Genomic DNA, 23,271 nt, shown 5'->3' on the forward strand with positions numbered 1-23,271 from the left:
AAATATGAGTATAACCCGTAAAATTGTAAAAAAAAAATAGACAACATAAAAAATAAGTTTCCATGTTAATATATGAGTATAAATATAGGTTTCGCATATATTATAATAGAACATGCAAGCTTATTAATATGAGTAAAAAACATAGGTCCCACAAACATTACACAAAACATTAGGTCATTGTATTAACATATGAGTATAAATATAGATCTCACAAAAAATAGTAAAAAATTGGAAACTTTATTAATAAGAGTAAAAGCATATAGCCCTGCAGAAATCAGACAAAAGATTATATCCTTGTGTTAATATTTGAGTATAAATATATGTCATGTAGAAATTATGAAAGAATTGACAACCTTATTAATATATTAATAAAAAACATAGGTCTCGTAAAAATCAACAAAATAATTAGGTCCCTGTATTAATATATGATCTATTATAACCCATAAAATTATAAAAAATTAATTTTTTTTATTAAATTATGATTAAAAATATAAATCTTGTAGAAATTAAAAACAAAAAAGATTCTGGTATTAATATATGAGTATAAATATACGTGCTACATAAATTATTAAAGAACGAGAAACCTTATTAATAAGAAGAAAAATATAGGTCCCTCAGAATTCACACAAAAGATGATGTCATCGTATTAATATATGAGTATAACTCGTAAAATTAATAAAAATATATACAACTTTATTAATATATGAGTAAAAATATAAGGCCCGTAGATATAACCAAAAAAATTATGTTCCCATATTAATATGAATATAACCTGTAAATTATTAAAAAAAATAGACAACATAATATATTAGTAAAACACAAGTTCCGTGAGACTAAATATAAATTCTGCATAATGTATTGGTCAATCTATTTCAAAAGAATGACCAATGTATTGATGACAAGTGAATTTTTTGTTCCGGTAAAATAAAAGGTAATTTATTTCTCAAAAAATTAATTTGTCCTTATATCAACAACAAAATATCTTCCAAAACAAAACTTCTAAAAAAATGTCATTTATTTTTTAACTTTGTATTTAATTTTTTTTTTTTAAACTAAAAGTATCATCCGCACAACCCTGCAGAGACCAATCCCCTCGAGATGACTAAGAATTCTTATTATTTTAGTCTCAACATTTTTTCGGGAGTTTTTCAATTATATTAGTAAAACACAAGTTCCGTGAGACTAAATATAAATTCTGCATAATGTATTGGTCAATCTATTTCAAAAGAATGACCAATATTCTCATATTAAATTAATTAAATATAGGACAAAACTTATAAACAGTTCCATAGGTATTGTTGATACTGTTCACCAATTAAAATGCGACACCTGAATTAATTTATTCGTCATTAATAATTTATTAAACTCCGTCAGTTCACCATTATCTAAAAATCTAAAAGTGAAACTGGGTTTTTAATTTTCACAGTTGTTATCAACATTGATTGTATCATTGAAAGTGAAATCAACAATAACAACAGTATAAACATGCCAATAACCCCCAACCATGGAGAGGCTTTGATGAAAGGCCAACAAAGTTAAAAAATCGTTTGAGTCCTCCCATTGTTAAGCCATAAGTTGGGAAGGTGAAAAAGGAACGGATGAATTGAAGGAAAGAGTAGTGGTGATCTCCATCGCTTTACTCTTCTCTTCCACTTGCTCGACGAAATTCGAATTGACAACGTGAATTTTATTAAAATTGAAATTAGTGATATGGAATAAATTAATCCATGTGTCATGTTTCAATTGGTCACGGTAAAAACCATTTCTATGGTTGTACAAAAAAAAAAACAGTTTCTATGGAACTGTTTATAAGTTTTGTTCTTAAATATATTTAGTTGAATTAAAAATTAACTTAATTAAATATTGGCTTGAAGTCCATAAATGAATTTGATATTAAAAAAAAAAATTCAAAAATATATGTGTAGACAAATATAAAATAAACGGACAAATATAACATTAATATGTTATTCTTTTTAAGTAATTAGTATTGCCGGCTTATTGATGAAAACTTTTCATATAAAACTTTTCAAAAAATAAAAAAACGGAAACATAAAATAAAAGGACAACTATTTTTGTTTTAAGTAAGATTAAAAAAAATATGTGTAGACAAATATAGCATTAATATTTTATTTTTTTACGTAATTAAAAAAATGGATTTGTAGATAAAAAGAAAAAAAAATATGGGAGAAGAGGTAATTTAGATTAAAAAATAAATAAAAATAAAGTGATGTAATTTAATTTGGGTTACATACAAAAAATTGGATTTGTAGGTAAAAAGAAAAAAAAGTGTAATCTACCTATATTAACAAAAACGTGGCAAGATGGTCGATGCCCATTTAATAAATATGTATAGGATATATCGATGCCCAGTTAATAATTGATTTTTATTTACTAAAAAATTGAATTTGTATAAAGTGAGGTATTTGAATTTGGGTTACATACAAAAAATTGAATTTTTAGATAAAAAGAAAAAAAGCGTGAAAGAAGTAACAAATAAAGTGGAGTTTGTGGTTATAATTGGCCATTTAACTCATATTGATTATATGTTGGTTCCAAAAATATAACAAATTAATTTATATGGCTTAGTGGTAAATGTAATAAGAAGTGTAACTAAAAGGTTAAGGGTTCGAATCCTACTGAGAAATTTTTTTAGCATTTTTCTACTAACTTTTTTTTATAAAGACAAAAATTAGCCCTGAATTGATTATGTGTCAAAAAATGAATAAGGGGCAAATTGGGAATTTCATTAGTATCTTCTTTTCTTATATAGTAGATGGTTCCAAAAATATAATAAATTAATTCATATGGCTTAGTGGTAAATGTAATAAGAAGTGTAAGTAAAAGGTTAATGGTTCGAATCCTACTGAGAAATTTTTTTAGCATTTTTCTACTAACTTTTTTTTATAAAGACAAAAATTAACCCTGAATTGATTATGTGTCAAAAAATGAAAAATGGGCAAATTGGGAATTTCATTAGTATCTTCTTTTCTTATATAGTAGATGGTTCCAAAAATATAACAAATTAATTCATATGGCTTAGTGGTAAATGTAATAAGAAGTGTAAGTAAAAGGTTAATGGTTCGAATCCTATTGAGAAATTTTTTAGCATTTTTCTACTAACTTTTTTTGATAAAGACAAAAATTAACCCTGAATTGATTATGTGTCAAAAAATGAAAAGGGGCAAATTGGGAATTTCATTAATTAGTATCTTCTTTTCTTATATAGTAGATTCTTTTCTTATATAGTAGATGGTTCCAAAAATATAACAAATTAATTCATATGGCTTAGTGGTAAATGTAATAAGAAGTGTAAGTAAAAGGCTAATGGTTTGAATCCTACTGAGAAATTTTTTAGCATTTTTCTACTAACTTTTTTTGATAAAGACAAAAATTAACCCTGAATTGATTATGTGTTAAAAAATGAAAAAGGGGCAAATTGGGAATTTCATTAATATCTTCTTTTCTTATATAGTAGATAGATTGTCAATCTTCTTTTTGGTTTACAATGTTGACAATGAGGATCGAACCTAAGACCTCATGCATACTACCCAACTCCCTTACCACTAGACCAAATATAGTGGCTTATGTAATTGTCAATCTTCCATTAGCAATTAAAATTTTAATTTTTCAATTTAAAGTAAAATTTATTAAAATATATTATATAAGTCAATAATTCTATAAATGCATTTTTACCCGTGCTTGGCACGGGTCTGGATACTAGTATGGATTGGCGGTGCAACTTGTTGTCCGTTTATCTTCCATCAAAGTGTGATTATTTTATTTGTATATAAAAATATAAACCTATTTCATTTATTTTTATTTTATTTTGGTGTCTGTTTTTAAATTTTATTCCGTATAATGCATTTTGCTTATGATATATATATATATATATATATATATATATATATATATATATATATATATATATATATATATATATATATATATATATATATGAGGTTTTCTAACTTAGACCCTAGTTAGGTCTAAGTTAGCAAGGTGCACATTTTCAATTGGACCAAAATACCCATTCTTTTTAATTAATTAACCAAAATACCCATTAATAGACGCAGATCCAGTGTCGCGCGCGTACCGAAGGACCATGGTTACAGACCGTTGATTTCCATCAGACAGCCAAGATCTGATCTCATCAAGACTGTCTGATCAATCCGACAGCCCAGATCATCCTGATCCATCAGATTCCAGCGTGTGCGCTACACTGGATTACACCCTGGAGAGAGAAAAATTTGCTTTTTAAAAGTAGGACACGTGTCACACAATGGTTGGCTGGACGTGATTTTTGTTCATTTAATACTTTGAACTCAATTATTTCGTTGTAAATTAATTTTTTATTTTTTTTTATACCAAAATTCATAATTTTTTATTTCCTACAAATAGAGACTTGGTTCGTTTGATTTGGACACCGAAAAAAAAATGCAATTTTTCACTACCTTAATCTCATTTTTTGTCTACTAAATACGTTACTTGTGTGTTGTAATTTAACACGCACCACTCAACCAACTCACTGAAACCATTATACCAGGAAAATAATAGATAATATTCTGGAAGTTTTGGTATATTTTATGAAATTTTTGGAGACCTGAAACTATTTTTAGTTAATTAAATGAGATAAAACGGTAATTAAAAACTAATGTTTGCTTCTGAAACCATTTTACTGGTAGAATGGTTGCACATAGTTGTATTCTGAAACCATTTTACTGGTAGAATGGTTTCAATGAGTAATTTATTAATTGTGTTTGCTTCTGAAACCATTTATCTGGTACAATGGTTTCAGAGAGTTGTAATCTGAAACCATTTTGCTGGTAGAATGGTTTCAGTAAGTTGATTATTAGTTATTTGCTTCTGAAACCATTTAGCTTGTAGAATGGTTGCACATAGTTGTACTCTGAAACTATTTTACTGGTAGAATGGTTTCAGTGAGTAATTTATTAATTGTGTTTGCTTCTGAAACCATTTAGCTGGTAGAATGGTTTCAGAGATTTGTACTCTGAAACCATTTTTCTGGTAGAATGGTTTCAGTGAGTTGATGTAAGGTAGTGAAAAATGAGATTAAGGTAGTGAAAAATTGGGTTTTTTTTTTCTGTGTCCAAATCAAACGAACCAAGTCTCTATTTGTAGAGAAAAAAAAATTATGAATTTTGGTATAAAAAAAAATAAAAAATTAATTTACAACGAAATAATTGAGTTCAAAGTATTAAATGGAAAAAAATCACGCCCAGCCAATCAGACAGCGACACGTGTCCTGCTTTTAAAAAGTAGATTCTTCTCTCTCCAGGGTGTAATCCAGTGTGGTGCACGCGCTGGAATCTGATGGATTCGGATGATCTGGGCTGTCTGATGGATCAGACAGTCTTGATGAGATCAGATCTTGGCTGTCTGATGGAAATCAACGGCCTGTAACCATGGTCCTGCGGTACGCGCGCGACACTGGATCCGCGTCCATTGATGGTAATTTGGTTAATTAATTAAAAAGAATGGGTATTTTGGTCCAACTGAAAAGGTGCACTTTGCTAATTTAGACCCAACTGGGTCTAAATTAGCAGCCCCCTATATATATATATATGAGTCAGGATCCGTTGACACCAACTAGTTTGACACCAAATGTTACACCTCTCAATAACGTTTTAACCGATATAAATTTTATAAAATCCACCGTTGTATTGAAAGTTTACATCATATAGATCATTTGTGTAAAATTTCAGACAAATCCAAAATCATTTGATATGCTATTGAGACACATAAAGATTAACGGCATTTAAAAAAATACAAAAACCGTTAATTTTGATGTATCTCAATAACATATCAAATGATTTTGGATTTATTTGAAATTTTACACAAATGATCTATATGATGTAAACTTTCAATCCAACGGTGGATTTTATAAAATTTATATCGGTTAAAACGTTATTGAGAGGTGTAACATTTGGTGTCAAACTAGTTGGTGTCAACGGATCCTGACTCTATATATATATATATATTTGCAGTCCTCGTAATAGTCTATCATACAAGAGTTAATAAAATATTATGGGGAATAAAATTTAAAAAGAAGTGTATTTTAGAGATTAAAACAAAACAAAGAAACAAAAATTATTTAAGCCAAACCTTGTGCGGTCTTCTAATTTGTGACTTTAGTTGTTGTCTACAACTTAATCTAACAACTCCTCTTAAACTATAGATTTTAAAGGATTAAAATAAAAATAATGGTAACCGAGTCCATTTATAGAACTTCATAAGTTATAAAACTTAAAGAATTAGTTGTGACTTAGTAGTCCTAATGGGGGCCATCTCGAATATTCAATGTTGAGAAATTGTAAAGTGGCTCACCAAATTGGCTTTTAGTTGAGATATTATGATAGCTTAACTAAAAGCCATTATCCACATTTCTTTTCTTTTTCATTTTCAATGAAAGTTTTTCTTGGATTCTGTTCTCTTTCATTTTCATACATCCTATAGGGTGTTTATCTGAGAGTGTCAATTATACGTTATGAATGAGGTTCCATGAGTGCGATACGCTGTAGTGGTGATGATGGAGCGCTGTAGATTTTGTAATGTAAATGGGTATATTGACTTTGCGGGTTTTTGGCCAATCCGAAACAATTTGAATTTTATCTTTGATTTTTTTTTTTTAAATGAGAACTCACAAAATAGACATGTAACTTACGTTTTTTTATAATATTGAAATATTTTAAATTTTTATGAAATATAATCAAAATTAATGTTAAACTATTTCAACGTAACATTTTTATTTACACGTTCAATTTGATATACCTTTTCGGGAATGGATTCTCTCAAGTGTAATTTACACTTGAGAGAATAAAGTGTGGTTTGTTACCATTGATCAAGAGAGAGAAACATATAAAAATTTAAAGAAAATGAATTTAGATGGTGTTAGATTACACTTTATTCTTTCAAGTGTAAATCACACTTGAGAGAATCCATTCCCTACCTTTTCTTACTCTGAACATACGTAAGGAATGTACCATATGCTCAATTTGAGGAGAACACATTCAAGTACTTATCTAACCACTCTACTGAACTGCAATCCATATAAGTGAAACGAGAAATACTTGTATGGGTATAAACGCAAATATATTTTTTAGGTACACTTACATGAACTAAAAAAATTAAATAGAAAATGATTAAAGTAATATATATTGATGTGACTAATTTTTTTAATTTTTATTTATTTATTTGTGTGTGTGCCCAAATCTTATATCCAAATATTTGTGCCCAGGTAAGACTATCACTAAGTGACACACAAAAGAAGTATAACATTTGTACAATAACTCCCAAACAAAGAGAAATATATATATACCTAGATTCCTTAATTAGGAATTTCCCTGTCATTGTCGTCCTATGATCTAATAAGTAGACCATCTAGTATGTCTTTCCTCGAATTAATCAGTTCTAGAGTCGGATACCGAATTTTCAAAAAAAAGGAAAATGGGCACCTTCATTGGAGTGAGAATGATACAATCACTTCAATTGTACATGACTTCACACATAGAGACGCTCTCACATAGATGATATATATTGGTTCACATATGCACATAATACGTAAGTGGTCAATTTGCTCATGATCAAAGTCAACCATAATACTCTCTCCGTCTCAAAATATAAGAACTCTTTGACCACTGCACGTATGCCAATACATACTTTTGATTATAAATATCTTTAATTCCATATTAGTAAAAATTATAGAAATTTGATATTTTAAAAATATACATCGAAACAAATCAGACAAGATCTTATATGATAATATTTACATTTATATACTTTTAGAAAAATACGGTCAAAACAAGACATATAAATAGTCTTAGAAATGAGTATTGAGCCTAACTCATCCTCACAAAACCGACTTGTAAGGTGTGGATTGTCACTTGCTTATAGACACTAGTTAAAACCATCTCACAACTGATGCGAGACTTCTTAACATACCCCATCACGCCCAACACTATCAGGCTTGATGCGTGGATATGAACGGTGGGTAACCCGATAGCGGAAACCTGATAACATGTGGCCTAACTCATCCTCACAAAATCGGCTTGTAAGGTGAGGATTGCCACTTGCTTATAAACACTTGCCAATGCCATCTCACAACCGATTTGAGACTTCTTAACAAATAATGCATTTAGTCAAAGAAAGTCTTATAAAATGGGACAGAGCGAGTATATCTTTTTTTTTTTTTTTTTTTGAAAACTTGGTATCCGGCCTTATGACCGACTAAATGGATTTAAGAGGGGTTTTTCAAAATAATTAATCCTCTTAGCGGAACAATCCCGATGAACGGATCTTGATTAAACCATTAATCACACATCAAAGAACACAAAACCACAAGTTTATGTGTTTACCTCTTGAAGTGCAGAACCTTTGAGGCAGTGTTTTAAAACCCGGACCGGTGATCGACCCGGCCAAAGCATTGGGTCACTGGGTTACTGGTCGGACCAGTGGGTCACTGGTTGGACCGCATGACTACTAACCCGGTCTATAAAAAATATTTATGTTATAAAATAAAAATTATTCTATGAAAAAATTAATGAAAACTCATACTTAAAAAAAAACACAATAACAATAAAATTTTAATCTATTGTATTTTATATCAATCGATTAATAAATATGTAGTTTTTTAAAGAAGAATAAATGTATGTATTTTTTGAAGGAAGAAGAAATAGATATAAGTGTTCTCGTAAAAAAAAGTGTGGTAAAAGAATAAATAAAAGATATATATGTGATGGGATGGTTAGGAAAGAAAATAGATCTAGGTGATATTATAGCCTATATTTCTTAAATTGACTATTTAATGCATAAGTAATTATACATATATATAGTTTTGCACATTTATTTCACAGATGTTCAGTTGGCCTAGTGGTAAGTTAATGAAGTTTCATGTTGTGGGTTGCGTGTTCGAATCCCTGCTGCCAATATTTGGAAATTTTTGTTACATTTTATTCAGATATAAAACCGGTCCGGTTTAGCGCGGGCTATACGGTTCACCGGTTTGACCGCAGACCCGGCCGGGTCACCCCGGGTTTATCCGGTTCATTTGCTTAACCGGTTCTGCATGTAAATTGGCCCGTCCACTTGTCCGGTTCACGGCCGGACCGGTTCGACCGGCCGGTCCGGTCCGGTCCGGTTTTTAAAACTATGCTTTGAGGTAGAAACAGTTTCTGATCACGAGCAAAGCAAAGAAGCGATGCATCTACTCAGTCCACACGAACAGAACTTTTCTGATGACCGGTGCTAGCCAATTCCACCAGAGATTCAGAGAGAATAGGGTTTAGAGAGCGGCGGCTAGGTTTCACTTTGTGAATTAGGTTAAACTCTAAAACTTCATCACAAGGGTTCTATTTATAGAACCACTTGTGTGGTCATCAAGCCAAGCACTGCACCGTACCTTACGGTGGACCGCATTTCTCTATTTTCATAAATTAAATAATAAGTCATACTTAATTATTTAATTACTAATAAGTCCTACTTATTATTTTATAAATAAGTCTTACTTATTTATTTCTCTCATCTATCTGTCCTTTGTGTGTGACCCTATAGGTTCTCGTAACGTTGGCAATAATATTAAATCACATATTTAATATTATAAACAATAAGCGGTATCTAGCAACACATCACTGCAACCCAAGTGACGAGAATGTCATGTGATCTGACGAAACCTTTCCGTGATAACAATCGTGTGTATAATTACCCCTTTACCCTTATATCTATATTGAACACAAGGCATAGATCGTGTCACCCTTGTATGGTTCAATATCTTATTTCTTGATCCCAGAATATACTGAGCAACGAATAAGCTCAATATCTCATATTGACTTAGTTCGGCGTGGCCACGCATTTTATCAGTCATATTCCATCAAGAGGCCTACAGATATTGCTCCTGTTATGTAGGAGGGACAAATTCCATCTAGGTCACTCATGTCCCTCAGCATGATTTATGGAGCACCCATCAACCGACTTTATAGTCATCCTGTTACGGACAATGTTTGAACGGCAACAAAGTACTCTACTCCACATCTAGGGTCCATAGTGGTTTCAGGTCGAAGGGTGGTATACACCATTATCACTATGAGAATAACTTATGACATTTTCCATAACATACTATGTAGTATTCTCATGGCGGGTCAATCCAATATAAATATTACTCCTAATATTTATATCTATGTGAAGACTTGATATCTCATATCCATGACTCGTGAGATGAAGTCATCAGTCTACTCACATAAAGATACAACCGTTTGCCACATTGGTCCTTTCCGTTAGTTTATCAACCCCAAATGTATTAGGTGGGCCAACGTTATAGGTGGTCCACCATATACCTCAATATATTTTTTAATCTTAACCATCAGATCTTTTTGAAGAAAAATAAACCACATTAGATTTTGCAGGTACACCGGATCTAACAATGCACCACCATCACCAACTAATGTTTCTGCTCATCTTCTTATGTTCATCTTCTTCAACCCAAAAACAACACACGCAACAACAACAACATTAAGAATCAACCCAAAAACATCAAACACGCAGCAAACACAAAAAAAAATTCATGATATTCACCATTTTCATCTTCATCCAGAAAATCATCAATTACAAAATTCAGAAAAACATCAAATCGAGATTAAAAAAACCCAAAAATTCATAAATGAAAAAAAATCAAATCTTTAATAGAAAACAAAAAAATCAGAATCATCCAACACACCCAAATCTTCAAACATTCAACACAAAAAATAAATTAAAAAAAGAAACCAAAATTCTGCATATCTTTAAACATACTCAAATCTTCCAACACACCCAGATCTTCAATCATTACTCAAAAACGATTTTGATCGAGGAAGGTGACTCCATGGAAGCAGTTGATTTATTTTTGATTGAAACTTTAGATTTAGTTTCCTCTGTGAGATGATTAGGAAAAAAATTTAGTTTTAATTTTAAAATTTTTGGGTTTATCTTTATGAAGATGGTGAATGTTATGAAGATAAATAAGGATGAAGATGAAGAAAAGGAGTAAAAGTTAGGTGTTGGTGGTTCAACATTAGATTGCATAGACTTAACAATATTCAATTATTTAGATTTCGATACAATGATCGAATGGTTAAAATTTTATTGAAGTTTATGGTGGACCACTATGTATATTGGTTCACTTTAGATAAGTCTCATGCCACATATTCACAATTTAACGTTTTTTCTCAAAAAGTAACGGAAGGGACTCTAATGGCAAACAATGATGTCTTTAAGTTTAAGGGAACAAAGCGAAACTTTTATTCGGGAAACTTTTATTCCGGACAAATGTAAAACCAAAAATTTCTTTAAAGAACCAAAATACTAATTAAACCAATTTTAGGTCAAGAAAATTGAAAATAAAATCACGATAGCTGCAGAAGTTCTCCTCTTTTCTAAGTGTGCCGTTTTTGTTCTTTTTCCATTGCCGTTGCTAATCGATCCATTTGGTCGCACTTTGCGAGTCTTGGACGTTGGAGGAGTTTCATTCACGCTGTCGTTCGCCACCGGAGGAGTTTCGTTCCGTCGCTCTCACCTTCCACCAACACTCACGTTGCCGTTCTTCCCCTTTTGCAGTAAGTTCTATAAATCATATTAATCCATTTTTTAAATGTCAATTCATTATCAAATTAAAAACAAAATTAAATATAAATTTGCTTTTCCCCTGAATTTATCAATTCATTCTTCGTTTTTAAGTTCCACCAGTAGAGTTAGGGTATGCCTTCCTTTATTTTACCTTTATGAAAAATCTCCTTTTTTTTTTAATTGTGTTTGTTAACTCAACATATACATGATATTCTTCCGAGTAAACTATTAATTTGGTCTCTGACTTTGTAAGACACTCTCAAAAAGGTCTCTGACTTTATTAATATACTACTCCCTCCGGTCCTTTTTATAAGGAACACTTAGGGCAAAAAATTTGGTCCTTTTTATAAGAAACTTTGACCAATTTTCAAATGTTTTAAATGTTCAATTTCACTTATGCCCTTATTTATTATGAGAGAGAATTTAAAAATAAGTAAGTTAGTTGAATAAAGAGTAATTAAATAAGGGTATACATAGAATAAATTAAAATTTATAAGAGTATTAAATGAAAATAACTATGTTAAATGTGTTTCATTGGTCTGTGTGATTTTTTCAAAGTGTTCCTTATAATAAGGACCGGAGGGAGTATCAAGTTAGTCGTATTTAGCCACTTACTATGAATTACTAAGTCGCGGTATTGTAATAACTTATTATCAATTTGTTCCCTACTTTATCCACTTACTTACTATCAATTTAGTCCCTAGCATACTTTCAGAAGGACTAATATGAATAAAATTTGACCTAGTTTGAGACCTTTTTCAAATATTAATAAAGTTAGGGGACCAGTTTGGTTGTTTACTCTATTTTTACATTTTCATATTTTTGGAGGAAGCTTTGTGGATATTTACTTTTTTAAGCTACATATGTTTCACTATTTTTGTAGGCGAAATATGGAGATAAATGAATGTGAACCAATCGAAACCGATGAGCCCAAAGATATTTTTCTTGGTCAAGTTGTAAATAGCAAAGAAGAAGCTTATGATTTATACCAAGAACATGCCTTCAAAGTTGGTTTTAGTGTAAGAAAGGGGAAGGAGTGTTATTATGATAACGAGAAAAAGAATACACGGTTGAAAGACTTGTATTGTTCCAAACAAGGGTTCAAGAACAATGAACCTGACGGTGAAGTCGCTTATAAAAGAGCAGATTCAAGGACAAATTGTAAAGCTATGGTGAGATTTAATGTGACCAAGGAAGGAGTGTGGAAAGTTACAAAGTTGATATTGAAACACAATCATGAATTTGTTCCACTTCATCAAAGATATTTGTTACGTTCTATGAGAAATTTGTCAAATCTCAAAGAAGACCGCATAAAGTCTATGGTGAATGATGCCATTAGAGTTGGTGGATTTGACAAACATGGTGTAATGTTGAAAGATATGCATAATTATGTCTCCACTGAAAAGTTGAAATTTATTGAAGCCGGAGATGCTCAATCTTTACTGAATCACTTACAAAATAGACAAGCACAAGATTCCATGTTCTGTTACAGTGTGCAGTTAGACCAAGAATCACGTTTGACCAATGTCTTCTGGAGAGATGGTAAATCCGTAGTTGATTATAATTGCTTTGGGGATGTTGTGATTTTTGACACTACTTATCGTGATAATAAATACAACCTTATTTGTGCCCCATTTGTTGGTTTAAATCATCATTTGCAAAATATCATGTTTGGTTGTGCTTTGTTATTTGATGAAAGTGAAGTTTCTTTTGCTTGGTTGTTCAAAACGTTTTTGGAGAGTATGGGAAACCAACAACCAAAAACAATCTTTACAGCTCATGATCCAGCCATGGCTAAAGCGATCGGAGAGGTAATGCCAAATGCATGTCATCGTTTATGTTTATGGCACATAGCTAAGGTTGCTCCTTCACATTTGGATTCTCTCATTTCCGATCAAAAGTTTCAAAGCTTATTTAGTAAATGCATGGGAGATTGTGATTCAGAAGAAGAATTTCAAAGAACTTGGGATGAGATGATGAATGTGTATAAGCTTCAGGATCATCAATGGCTGAGCAATATGTATGAAATTCACCATAAGTGGAGCACTGCTTATAGCAAGAGTGTATTCTCTGCTGGTATCAAGTCCTGCCAAAGGATTGAGAGTACAAACAATGTGTTGGATGAGATTGCAGGGAAAACAACAACTCTCACACAATTTTTACTGGCATTTGAGAAGATGTTGAAAAAGTGGCGCCGCTTAGAGGTTGAGGAGGAATTCAAAAACAGCCAAAGCACACCTCCTCTTGTTATAAATATTAGTGAAACATTACGGCATGTGTCTACGGTATATACTCACAAAGTCTTTAATCTTTTTCTGAACGAGTATCTTGAAGGGACAGGTGGAAGCACTTCTATAGAGATTGGTCAATCTGATAATGTGTCAAATCATGAAGTCTTGTTGAACCATAAGCCTAATAAAAAATATACAGTGACATTTGACTCTTCCAATATGAAGATTAATTGTAGTTGCTGCAAGTTTGATTATATGGGCATTCTTTGTAGTCATGCTTTGCGAATTTATAACATTAAAGGTATTTTAAGAATACCTGACCAATACTTCTTAAAAAGATGGTCAAAAAATGCAAGGTCTGTGATTTATGAGCACATAAGTAGGGGAATGGGAGAAGATTCTACCTCCAATTTGGGGATCAATGATGATGATGCTGGTATTCCTTATCGCAATGCTATTATGAAGTCATTCTACTCTCTAGTTTTGGAAAGTCAAGACAGCAAAGAAGCTCAAAATATTATGTGGAAATTACTTGATATTGGAGTTGAGAGGGTGCAGAAAGGGGTCGGCAAGGGAAATTTAACTTCAGATGTAGAAACAATGGAGACAAATTTCAACGAAAATGAGGAATCGTGTTTCACACCAATGCTCTGAATTGATATATATTTGCACCAGAAATGGCAGTTAATTCATCTATGGGTGTGATTAAAACAATGTTTTCAGTTGCATGGACGAACCTCGTAGACTAGTTTATGCTTCTTTGAATGAGCTTCCACAGGGTGATAATTGTAAGTTTTATTTGTCAAATATTACTCTGACTATATTTTACCTGACAGTACATTTTATAGCTTATGATGGAAATATACACCATCCTCCTATACTCCACCAATGCTATTCAATAAACGTTGCTAGAAATGAACTCATGTCATAATAGATACATGAAATATGTGTACGTATACTCGAGCACTGATTTATTTTGTGGCACAGATCTTGCAATTAATGTTGGTTTCCTCCAAGTAGCAATTCCAGTGAAAGGCATTGACAATGTATGTCTTCATAGGATAGAAATTTGTAATTATATGATGGATAGTGACAGTGACAATATTTTGTTCTATATTTGCTACTTAAGCGAAGTTTGAGTTTAGAGTTTTGTGTTTTATGTTTTGCAGTTTAAACTTAGTATCTGCTTGACACTTACAAGGCCAATTGATGTTCAGAATTTTGTGTTAACGTAACAAATATTGTTGGTTTATATTTACTCATGTCAGAACCAAGTTTGGCGATGGCATTTGAATCTCAGCATTATCATTTTCATTTAGCATTGCAAACTTTCGCATTAATACATTTGGACCTCAAAATAGTCATTACAATATTACATGCTGTTAGATGAGTTGTTTTGCCCAAAAACAACATTGCTGCGAGGGAAACTATAGGATATATTGCTCCAGAGTTCTGCATAAACTTTGGTTGGGTGTTTCATAATGGCATAATGATAATGGTATTAAAATGCTTGGTTCAAGAGAATATTGATCATGACTTAGTACCCGGACTCTTATTGTATATGTTACAAAAATAAATGTCTATTTTTAAAAATAATTAGTATATTCAGTTAACGTGCAATTCCAAATCTGGTATTTGGGTTTTAGTATGGAATTCATAAAACTACGTTATTCTTGATTTTTATTTTTATTTTTTTGACAAATCTTGAAAAATATTAGGCTAAAATGCAATTTTAGCCCCCTAAATTTCACAAACTTGCAATTTTAGTCCCCTAACTTTAAAAATAGCAGTTTTGGCACCCTAATTTTAGCTCCTTTTGCAAAACCTCAATTTTGACTTAGTCAATGCATATGTGGCAAGTGACTTAGCTGAGTAAGATGTCTTGTGTGTAATTTTTTTATTTTAAAATATAAAAAAAGCCACAGATGAAATAAAATAATTGGATAAGCTTCCAAAAGCTAAAGCTTATCTACTTCATCTCAAATCTCGCTAACATCATCCAAACGATATTTTAATGGAAGCAACAAGTAATTATTCTTTTGGAAGAAATCGCCTTGAGAATTGTTATTTTAACTCACATTAGTGTTAAAAATTTTGACTCGGTAACAAAACATATTGTAGTCTGTGAGACTTTAAGCTCATATTAGTGTTAAAATGTTTGTTTTTGTCTTGCTGAAATGTTATTGCATATTGAAAGCCAGACATGAAAATTATAATAGAAGAAGTACTTGATGTACAAAGGCCTTTGAAACTAAAAACTTAGGAGATTGACAGGTTTCTTTGGACTGATATCTATCGTGAAATTGAAGAACATTCTAACTGAAAATTCATCAAGTTCTTCTTTCGACTCTTCCACCATTCATCAAGTTTTTCCTAAGAAGTCATTGGATTTGGAGATGATGGAAGTGTTGCGGCGACAGAGATGAAGAGTTAGGGAATACGGTGATGAATATGAATGAATAAATCCCAAAAATGAGAAGTTTTTTTTTGCCTTTTTCAATTATTTTATTTCATTTTTAATTATGTGGCTTTTTTTATATTTTAAAATAAACAAATTACACACATGGCATCTTACACACATGGCATCTTACTCAGCTAAGTCACTTGCCACATATGCATTGACTAAGTCAAAATTGAGGTTTTGCAAAAGAGGTTAAAGTTAGGGGGCCAAAACTGCTATTTTTAAAGTTAGGAGACTAAAATTGCAAGTTTGTGAAAGTTAGGGGGCCAAAAGTGCATTTTAGCCAAAATATTATTAAAAAGTTCTTTAGTTGGAGTCTAAGATAGAAATCCACGGCAAATTCTTAACTACCCATTTCATTAAAATGGGCAACTCAGCCCATTTGAGTTGGCAAAATCTAAACCATCCATCTATCTTCTATTATTTCTATGTAATGAAAATACACACTTTGTAAAACTAGTAAGTTAAAACTATTTAATTGCAAAACCACCCACACAAAATTAACATTGATAATTTTCGTGTCATCTCTAACACCCGCAAATAAACTTTTTAATTTTTTCATCTCTAAATTCTTCTTTTCTTAATTTTCAGATAATTTTCATTTTATTTTTTTTCAAATTTTCGAAACTTGTTATGCAACAAATTGAAGTGAAATATTACAAAGCTCTTGTAGATCTTGATTTTTTGAATCTAGTGCCACAAATTTTGTGTTTTTTCAACAACCATAGAGGGAGTAATCTAAGAAAAATCATTCTTTTTTATGGGATTTGCAAATTTTGCTTTAAATCTCACGTTTTGATGTTTAACACTTGATAATTTTGTGTTAAAATCGTTAGAGATTGAATTCTGGTTGAAACCCACAAAAAATCGGACGAAACGGTGATGGAAAACCGAAGATAATGATGCTGGAACAACAACCCGCGTTTTGACCCGGTTTATGGTCTGGGTCGACCCACCAGAGGTTGAGGGTGACACTGTTCACGTGCGTGTAAACCCACTCGCGGGTAGGGGAGAGTGAGAGAGAGTGTGATAGCTACGAGCGTCCGTTTTGTACGCCGTTTTTTGCGTTGCGTTTTATTTAATGAGTTTTATTTTTTTGATATTTTTTGAATTTTTTTAAGTCATTACATTATTTTTATAAAATATAACAAATATATTAATTAATTAATTAAAAACAGTTAAATAGTATTATTCTGAATAAAATATGTTACAAATATAATGTCATATATTATGACTTTTATGTTGATGCTCACTTCCCTGAATAGATATTCTATGATTATGTATATGTTGCATGGGTACTTCGTTTTAGACAGAGTACCGGTACCGGGTACATATTGGGTACTGATACGTGTATGGTACTCCCATGGTACGTACGCTTAAAGTACCAAGTTTGTTTTTTTTCTTCACGCGGGTACATGCGTGGTACTTCCAGGGTACCCGCGTGGTACTCCCAGGATACACACGTGATACATATTTCATCAAAAATTATTCTCATTTTTTTTTGCAACACTTTCCAATCCCATTTTTTTTATTTGTTTATTTTTTTAATAAAGATTCACTTTAGTTTAAAATTAGAATCGATTCAGTCTGCTTCCCTTTTTATTTATTTTTAAAAGTAGAGCCGCATAATCTTACTACTACTTCTAATTTTCTAAACGTGTAAACCATAATATAACTACTTTTAAAGTTTGCTATTTTTTATGTTTAATTATTTGCTTTAAGAATATAATTTTATTATTTTAACTATATAACTATATTTAAAAAAATTATGCGAGCGTACCCGTACCTTAGTTTTTTAAAAAATGTCGTACCACGTACCCGTACCAGTACCGGATACCTGTACCGTACCCGCACCTATGCAACATAGTATGATTATAAACACTAGCGGGCCAGACAGGCGCGTTCCGCGCCTGCCTGTGTCTAACTTATGTCCAACAAAAATGTCTTATGTTATGATGAATTTGTTAATAAAAGATTTTTATTGCTAAAAAAATAAGGATATTGTTGGTATTATGAAAAATCGACACCAAAAATATTTGTATTCTCTTTTTATATAGTATAGATGTAGTATTAAGTTGGTAATCATTCATGTATAGGCAACTCATTTGCCACTTATTCACATTTTTATGATTTAAAATTTTTTTATTTTTAAATTGATTAGTTAATGGAAGTTGTGAAACTAAGTCAAGGGTAAAATAAGTATATTGAAAAGTCCATCCCAAACTCACCTATCCTTTTTATATATTGTTATAGATTATAGATGAATATAAAAATTCATTCAAAAATGTGAAAGTATACAAGAGTTTGATTAAAAGTAGAAACCAAAATTTGTGATGGAAAATTTTCCATAGACCAAAAAATGGGAAAAAAATCGACAAGGATTAAAAACGAAATTATGAAAAACTATAGAGACTATTTACTTATTTAACCTAAAATTAATTAGTATATAATTTTATTAAATATCCTCACTCTATCAAGTGCAAATTTGCACTTTTTTTTAACGTAAATTTGCACATGTTAAAAAAATTAAAATAATATATTTATGTTAGAACTTATGCATTTTATATTAAATGTATAACTTTTTAATAAATAATTATTTTCGATGAGATTTGACACATAGTTAATACTACAAACTTTTCCAAGTCTTTGTTTTTTTGTCAACCCTATAGTTTTGAGGGGATGGGGGTTCCGCCGTTCTGATAATCTAGAGTTCGATCGCGAGTTGAGTATAATATGATAAGAAATTATTCCCACTAAAAATCGAATTCATATTCTTCGAAATAGTTTGTTTTAGTAAAAACTCATTAACCACTTAATCAAGACATTTTTTCAAATTTTTATATATAAAATAAAGAAATATTATATTAATATTAGTATTTTTATCATATTGCTCCGTTAACATTTGTTTTTCCAAATATAAATTAAACTGAGATAAACTCAAGGTGACTGCATAAAATGTGATATCCATACCAACTGAGGTAGATTCACGGTGACTGCATTAAAATAATTTTATAATTTATATAATATAAAGAATCAAGATTCAATAAAAAAAAATTATCACTTGAATTTTGATAATCAAACGGTTCAATCTCAACGATTCCACATTTAAGTTTCTAATTAATTGTTAATTCTTGTTTTTAAAAAAAATTGTTAATTCAAAAAAGAGATTTTTTTTTTTTACAAAAAAAAAGAGATTTTTTTTTTACAAAAAAAAGAGATTTTTTTTGTTTAATCCATATCACTATAGCAGGCATATGTGCGTACAGCGGAAGAAGATGGAAAGTTAGAAAATATTGAATTGAAATATGGGTGAATTTTCAATTGTAAAAAGTTGTATTGCCATAATTGAAAAATAACAACATTTTAATGATGATATAAATGACATTTTGATGCACCACTAAATTTAAGACACATAGGATGGGCTGATTGACCCAATTTTAAGTAATGGGTAGCCAACTTATCACCGAAATCCACACATATCTGATCTGACATGTAAAAATATAAACGAACTTACAATTTTTATTTTCATATCTAACTGTATAATTATTATAAAATTTGTCTGCCGAGTTAGATTTACATCACTTTAGTTGGAGTCAGAAACAAGGTTATGTATTGAATCTTTGTTTACTTCAGGAATCTCACTACAATAGAACTTGAAAAAAGAAAGTTGTTCACCAGCATTGAATCTATAAAATCAATTGAATGAAAACAATATTGAAGTGGAGATGTGCAGGATAAAAATAATTAATAGCACGATGATTTCACCATCTTCCCGCTAGATGATTCTGTCGTCCTTCCCGCTATTTCCATCATGGGTGGGTCGGTCGGTTAGTCATTGGACGGGGTGTATCCGTGCAGCAATATCTCTACACATATCATAGGCAGTGAAACGCAAAAGTACATGTCCACCTGCACACATCACAATAGGAACATGAAAGCATAAACCATAAATGACATAAGAAGAAAAGAAAACAAGCAAGTCTTTCGGAGAAATCAAGAAATTGAGCTTAAGTGGTTAATTAGGTCTTCCTAGTATGGATCATTCGAGAGAACTCGAGTTTGATTCCTGGTAGAAACAATTTTTGGCCATGTTTTACTTACTTAGCGGCCGAACTCTGAATTACTGGAACGAGGAAGGATCTCACATGTAGAAGAGGAAAAGTTTGGAGAAAAAAGCATAACAAACTCTCATCAAAAGTAGTGAAGGAGGGTTAAACTTGCTGCTTGAGGCTTACTTCCAAAGGAATAAACTTGACCTCAGGCTCTTAGCCCTTTCCATTGAAATCTTTGGCATATATTATATATGCCACTCTCTACAAGAAGACCAGGGAATCAAATTTACTCCTTTGGAAGTGAGCTTCAAGGGGAGTTTATGCTAAGTGTTGAAATGGTGGTCTTTGAGCTATAAATCTAATTCTACTATTATAATTATTTTCCAATATGAATGTTACACACAATGACTGGTTTTTGAGCTCTGAATCAAATCTGTGAGCAATAGTTTCTATTTATAGACCGACCATACACAGACACAATCACTGGAGTTAGATGGTAACCTCATTCAACTATTCCCTCAAAGAAACATAATAATAGAAAAATTTAGATAAGGCCACAAATTCTACTTTCAACTCCAATTTTTCATTACATATCTCGTTTTCTTTCTTGTGCAAAACAAAACACCCATATCTATATGGAACCATGCTTATATCATTCCTTTATCAAAATATTAAATGATTACAAATAATATATAAAAAAGAATATGATTCAATATCAAATATACCATAATATTGAAGACTCAATTAACACGACAATTAAATAATTACGAATGAAACTTATTCATAGTCATAGTCATAGTCACGCTACAATGGTAGTCATCATCAACAATGTATTATGTGCCCTTCACCCTTCTATGATTACTCCGTGTCATGGAATAAAAAAGGAAGATGATAAAATTAAAAGCAAGAACAATAAAAACCAAAAGTACATGAAAGAATTTACACAAATGAAAAACAAAATGAAACATATGAAGAAACAGTGAAGAAAAATCAAAATGAGGGTGCAAAATGTGCAATATAATTGATTTCCATTTTCACAAACCGTAAGAAAACAAATATTCTATTTCCATTTTCTTTGGTTCAATATTATCATGTTGTGCTACTGCATAATTGATCGATGCATAAATACTCAATTTGGTCCAATGAATCATACACTTAAATAATTGACACTTCTCAAATTTTGTCTCTCTTCGTATTTTTTTTTTTTGAAGAAGCTAAACTAGCCCACCCAAATTGGCGCCAGAGAAAATCGAACCTCAGACCTCAAGAGGAGCACACTCCCAGGTCTCAAGCCAATACCAATGCACCAACCCAAGTGGGTTGTCTCTCTTCCTATATTGTGAGTGCATTGCAGTGGAAATCTACAATTTATCTCATTGTTTTCAACATCAAAGACCAACAATAGAAAATATGAGAAACAAAAATTATAAGTGGCGGTTGGAAGATAAAAAAGAAACCGAATGGAAGTTATAGATGTTTTTGTAATGACATAAATGTAATTGTTGCGAAGGGTAATTTTGGAAGAAAAATAGGCTACACCAAAAGAAAATTTTTGCTTTTATTATTGTTATAGATTTAAGATATTTTCTCTTTAGGCCCCCCACGTTTCTTTTATACCCCCCTTACTTACGTTTTTGCCCCTGCACGGTGTTTCGGGTTATAAGAATCAAACTTTAAAAAAATTCGGGGAATAGAAATCGTTCGCTTTTTCCTTCGAGCTTTGTTAACCGAAGTTAACTGATATAGAAACAGAAGCTTAACTTTTCATTTCAGTTACGTTTTTTCACATAAACACCAACAACACTACTCCTTCATCCTCTTGTGTGCGATTTTGTGGAAAACTTCAACATCCCACCTCAAACCATTCTTAATCAAGTAAGTTCCATGCATTTACATTCACTCTTTTCTCATTCCATGTTTTTCTTATCACATTCACTCTTTTCTACGTTTTTTTCCCTCCCTGAGTAATTTTCTATCTCAAAATTCTATGTTTGAATTGTTGAATTAATGGTTAGTTGTTAGTTTAGTTAGATGTTAACATGAATGCATGTGATATTAGGTTCAATTTGTGTATGTCATTAGTTGGTATTATGGTCTACACTACGTGTTCGACAAAATGTCTAAGTCAAATTAAATGTGCTTCCATACGAATAATGTTTCCATAGGTGTTAGGATTAAATGTTGATTGAATTATAGTTTGAATTTATCATAGTTTATAAGATTGTATTGAGTGTGAAGATATTTTTCCATGTTAGGATAAATATGGAAGAAAATGTTGGGAGAGGTAGGCATGGCAAGCCAAGCAATGCAAATGCTTCCGCTCGTAGAGAGCTAGCTGCAAATCGCCCTGCCAAACGAGGTCGTAGTAAGCAGCAAGGACGAATTCCGGCGCGAGGGACACATGATGCTGAGGCGGGTGGTTCGCGTACGCGTACACGGTCACGTTTAGGCCAAGCACAAAATGCTGCTGAGGATGATGATTTTGACGCGGATCAATTTCTAAATCAGGATGCCGAGTATGGCGAACCTGAAGAACCGCAACCTGATGAAGCGCAAATTGAAGAACCGCAACAACCACCACGACGGAGACCGCAACAGCGACCACGACAACCACGACGAGATGCAGCAAATGAGGGTTATGGAGGAGGACCAAGTGATATGTCATTATTAACACAATACGGAAATCATAGGGCGGTTCCGATATGAGATGCAGAACCAGATGATCATGAGGTACCGTTAAGTGTATTAATTGTTTTATTAAATATATTAATTGTTTTAAATACCGTGATTATGTTAATTAAGTTTTCAATGTTTTGTGTTGTTGGAATTTTTCAGGTTTTAAAGAGGACTCTGCGTTGCCAAGCTAGCGGGAAAAAGGTTATAAACATCGTCAAACCGCCTCGTAGTGAGAGGTGGT

The 23,271-nt window shown here is 31.6% G+C and overlaps 1 protein-coding gene across 4 annotated transcripts; it reads left to right on the forward strand.

The window, feature by feature from the left end:
* Positions 1-11,287: 11,287 nt before the first annotated feature.
* On the forward strand, positions 11,288-15,135 carry LOC123895343 (protein FAR1-RELATED SEQUENCE 5-like). 4 transcript variants are annotated; one of them, XR_006804260.1, is made up of 4 exons: positions 11,348-11,600; positions 12,494-14,629; positions 14,829-14,887; positions 15,011-15,135. XR_006804260.1 is itself a non-coding variant. In XM_045945616.1 (2 exons), exon 2 carries the CDS (start codon positions 12,501-12,503, stop codon positions 14,493-14,495), a length of 1,995 nt encoding a protein of 664 aa, XP_045801572.1. In that variant the 5' UTR covers positions 11,288-11,600; positions 12,494-12,500; the 3' UTR covers positions 14,496-15,135. The 4 variants fall into 4 exon arrangements, 1 of the variants encoding a protein (XP_045801572.1); XR_006804261.1 differs by having other exon boundaries at positions 12,494-14,887; XR_006804259.1 differs by having other exon boundaries at positions 14,829-15,135.
* The last annotated feature ends 8,136 nt before the right edge of the window (positions 15,136-23,271 follow it).

Source organism: Trifolium pratense, linkage group LG7 (genome assembly GCF_020283565.1).
Source record: "Trifolium pratense cultivar HEN17-A07 linkage group LG7, ARS_RC_1.1, whole genome shotgun sequence".
NCBI lineage: Eukaryota > Viridiplantae > Streptophyta > Magnoliopsida > Fabales > Fabaceae > Trifolium > Trifolium pratense.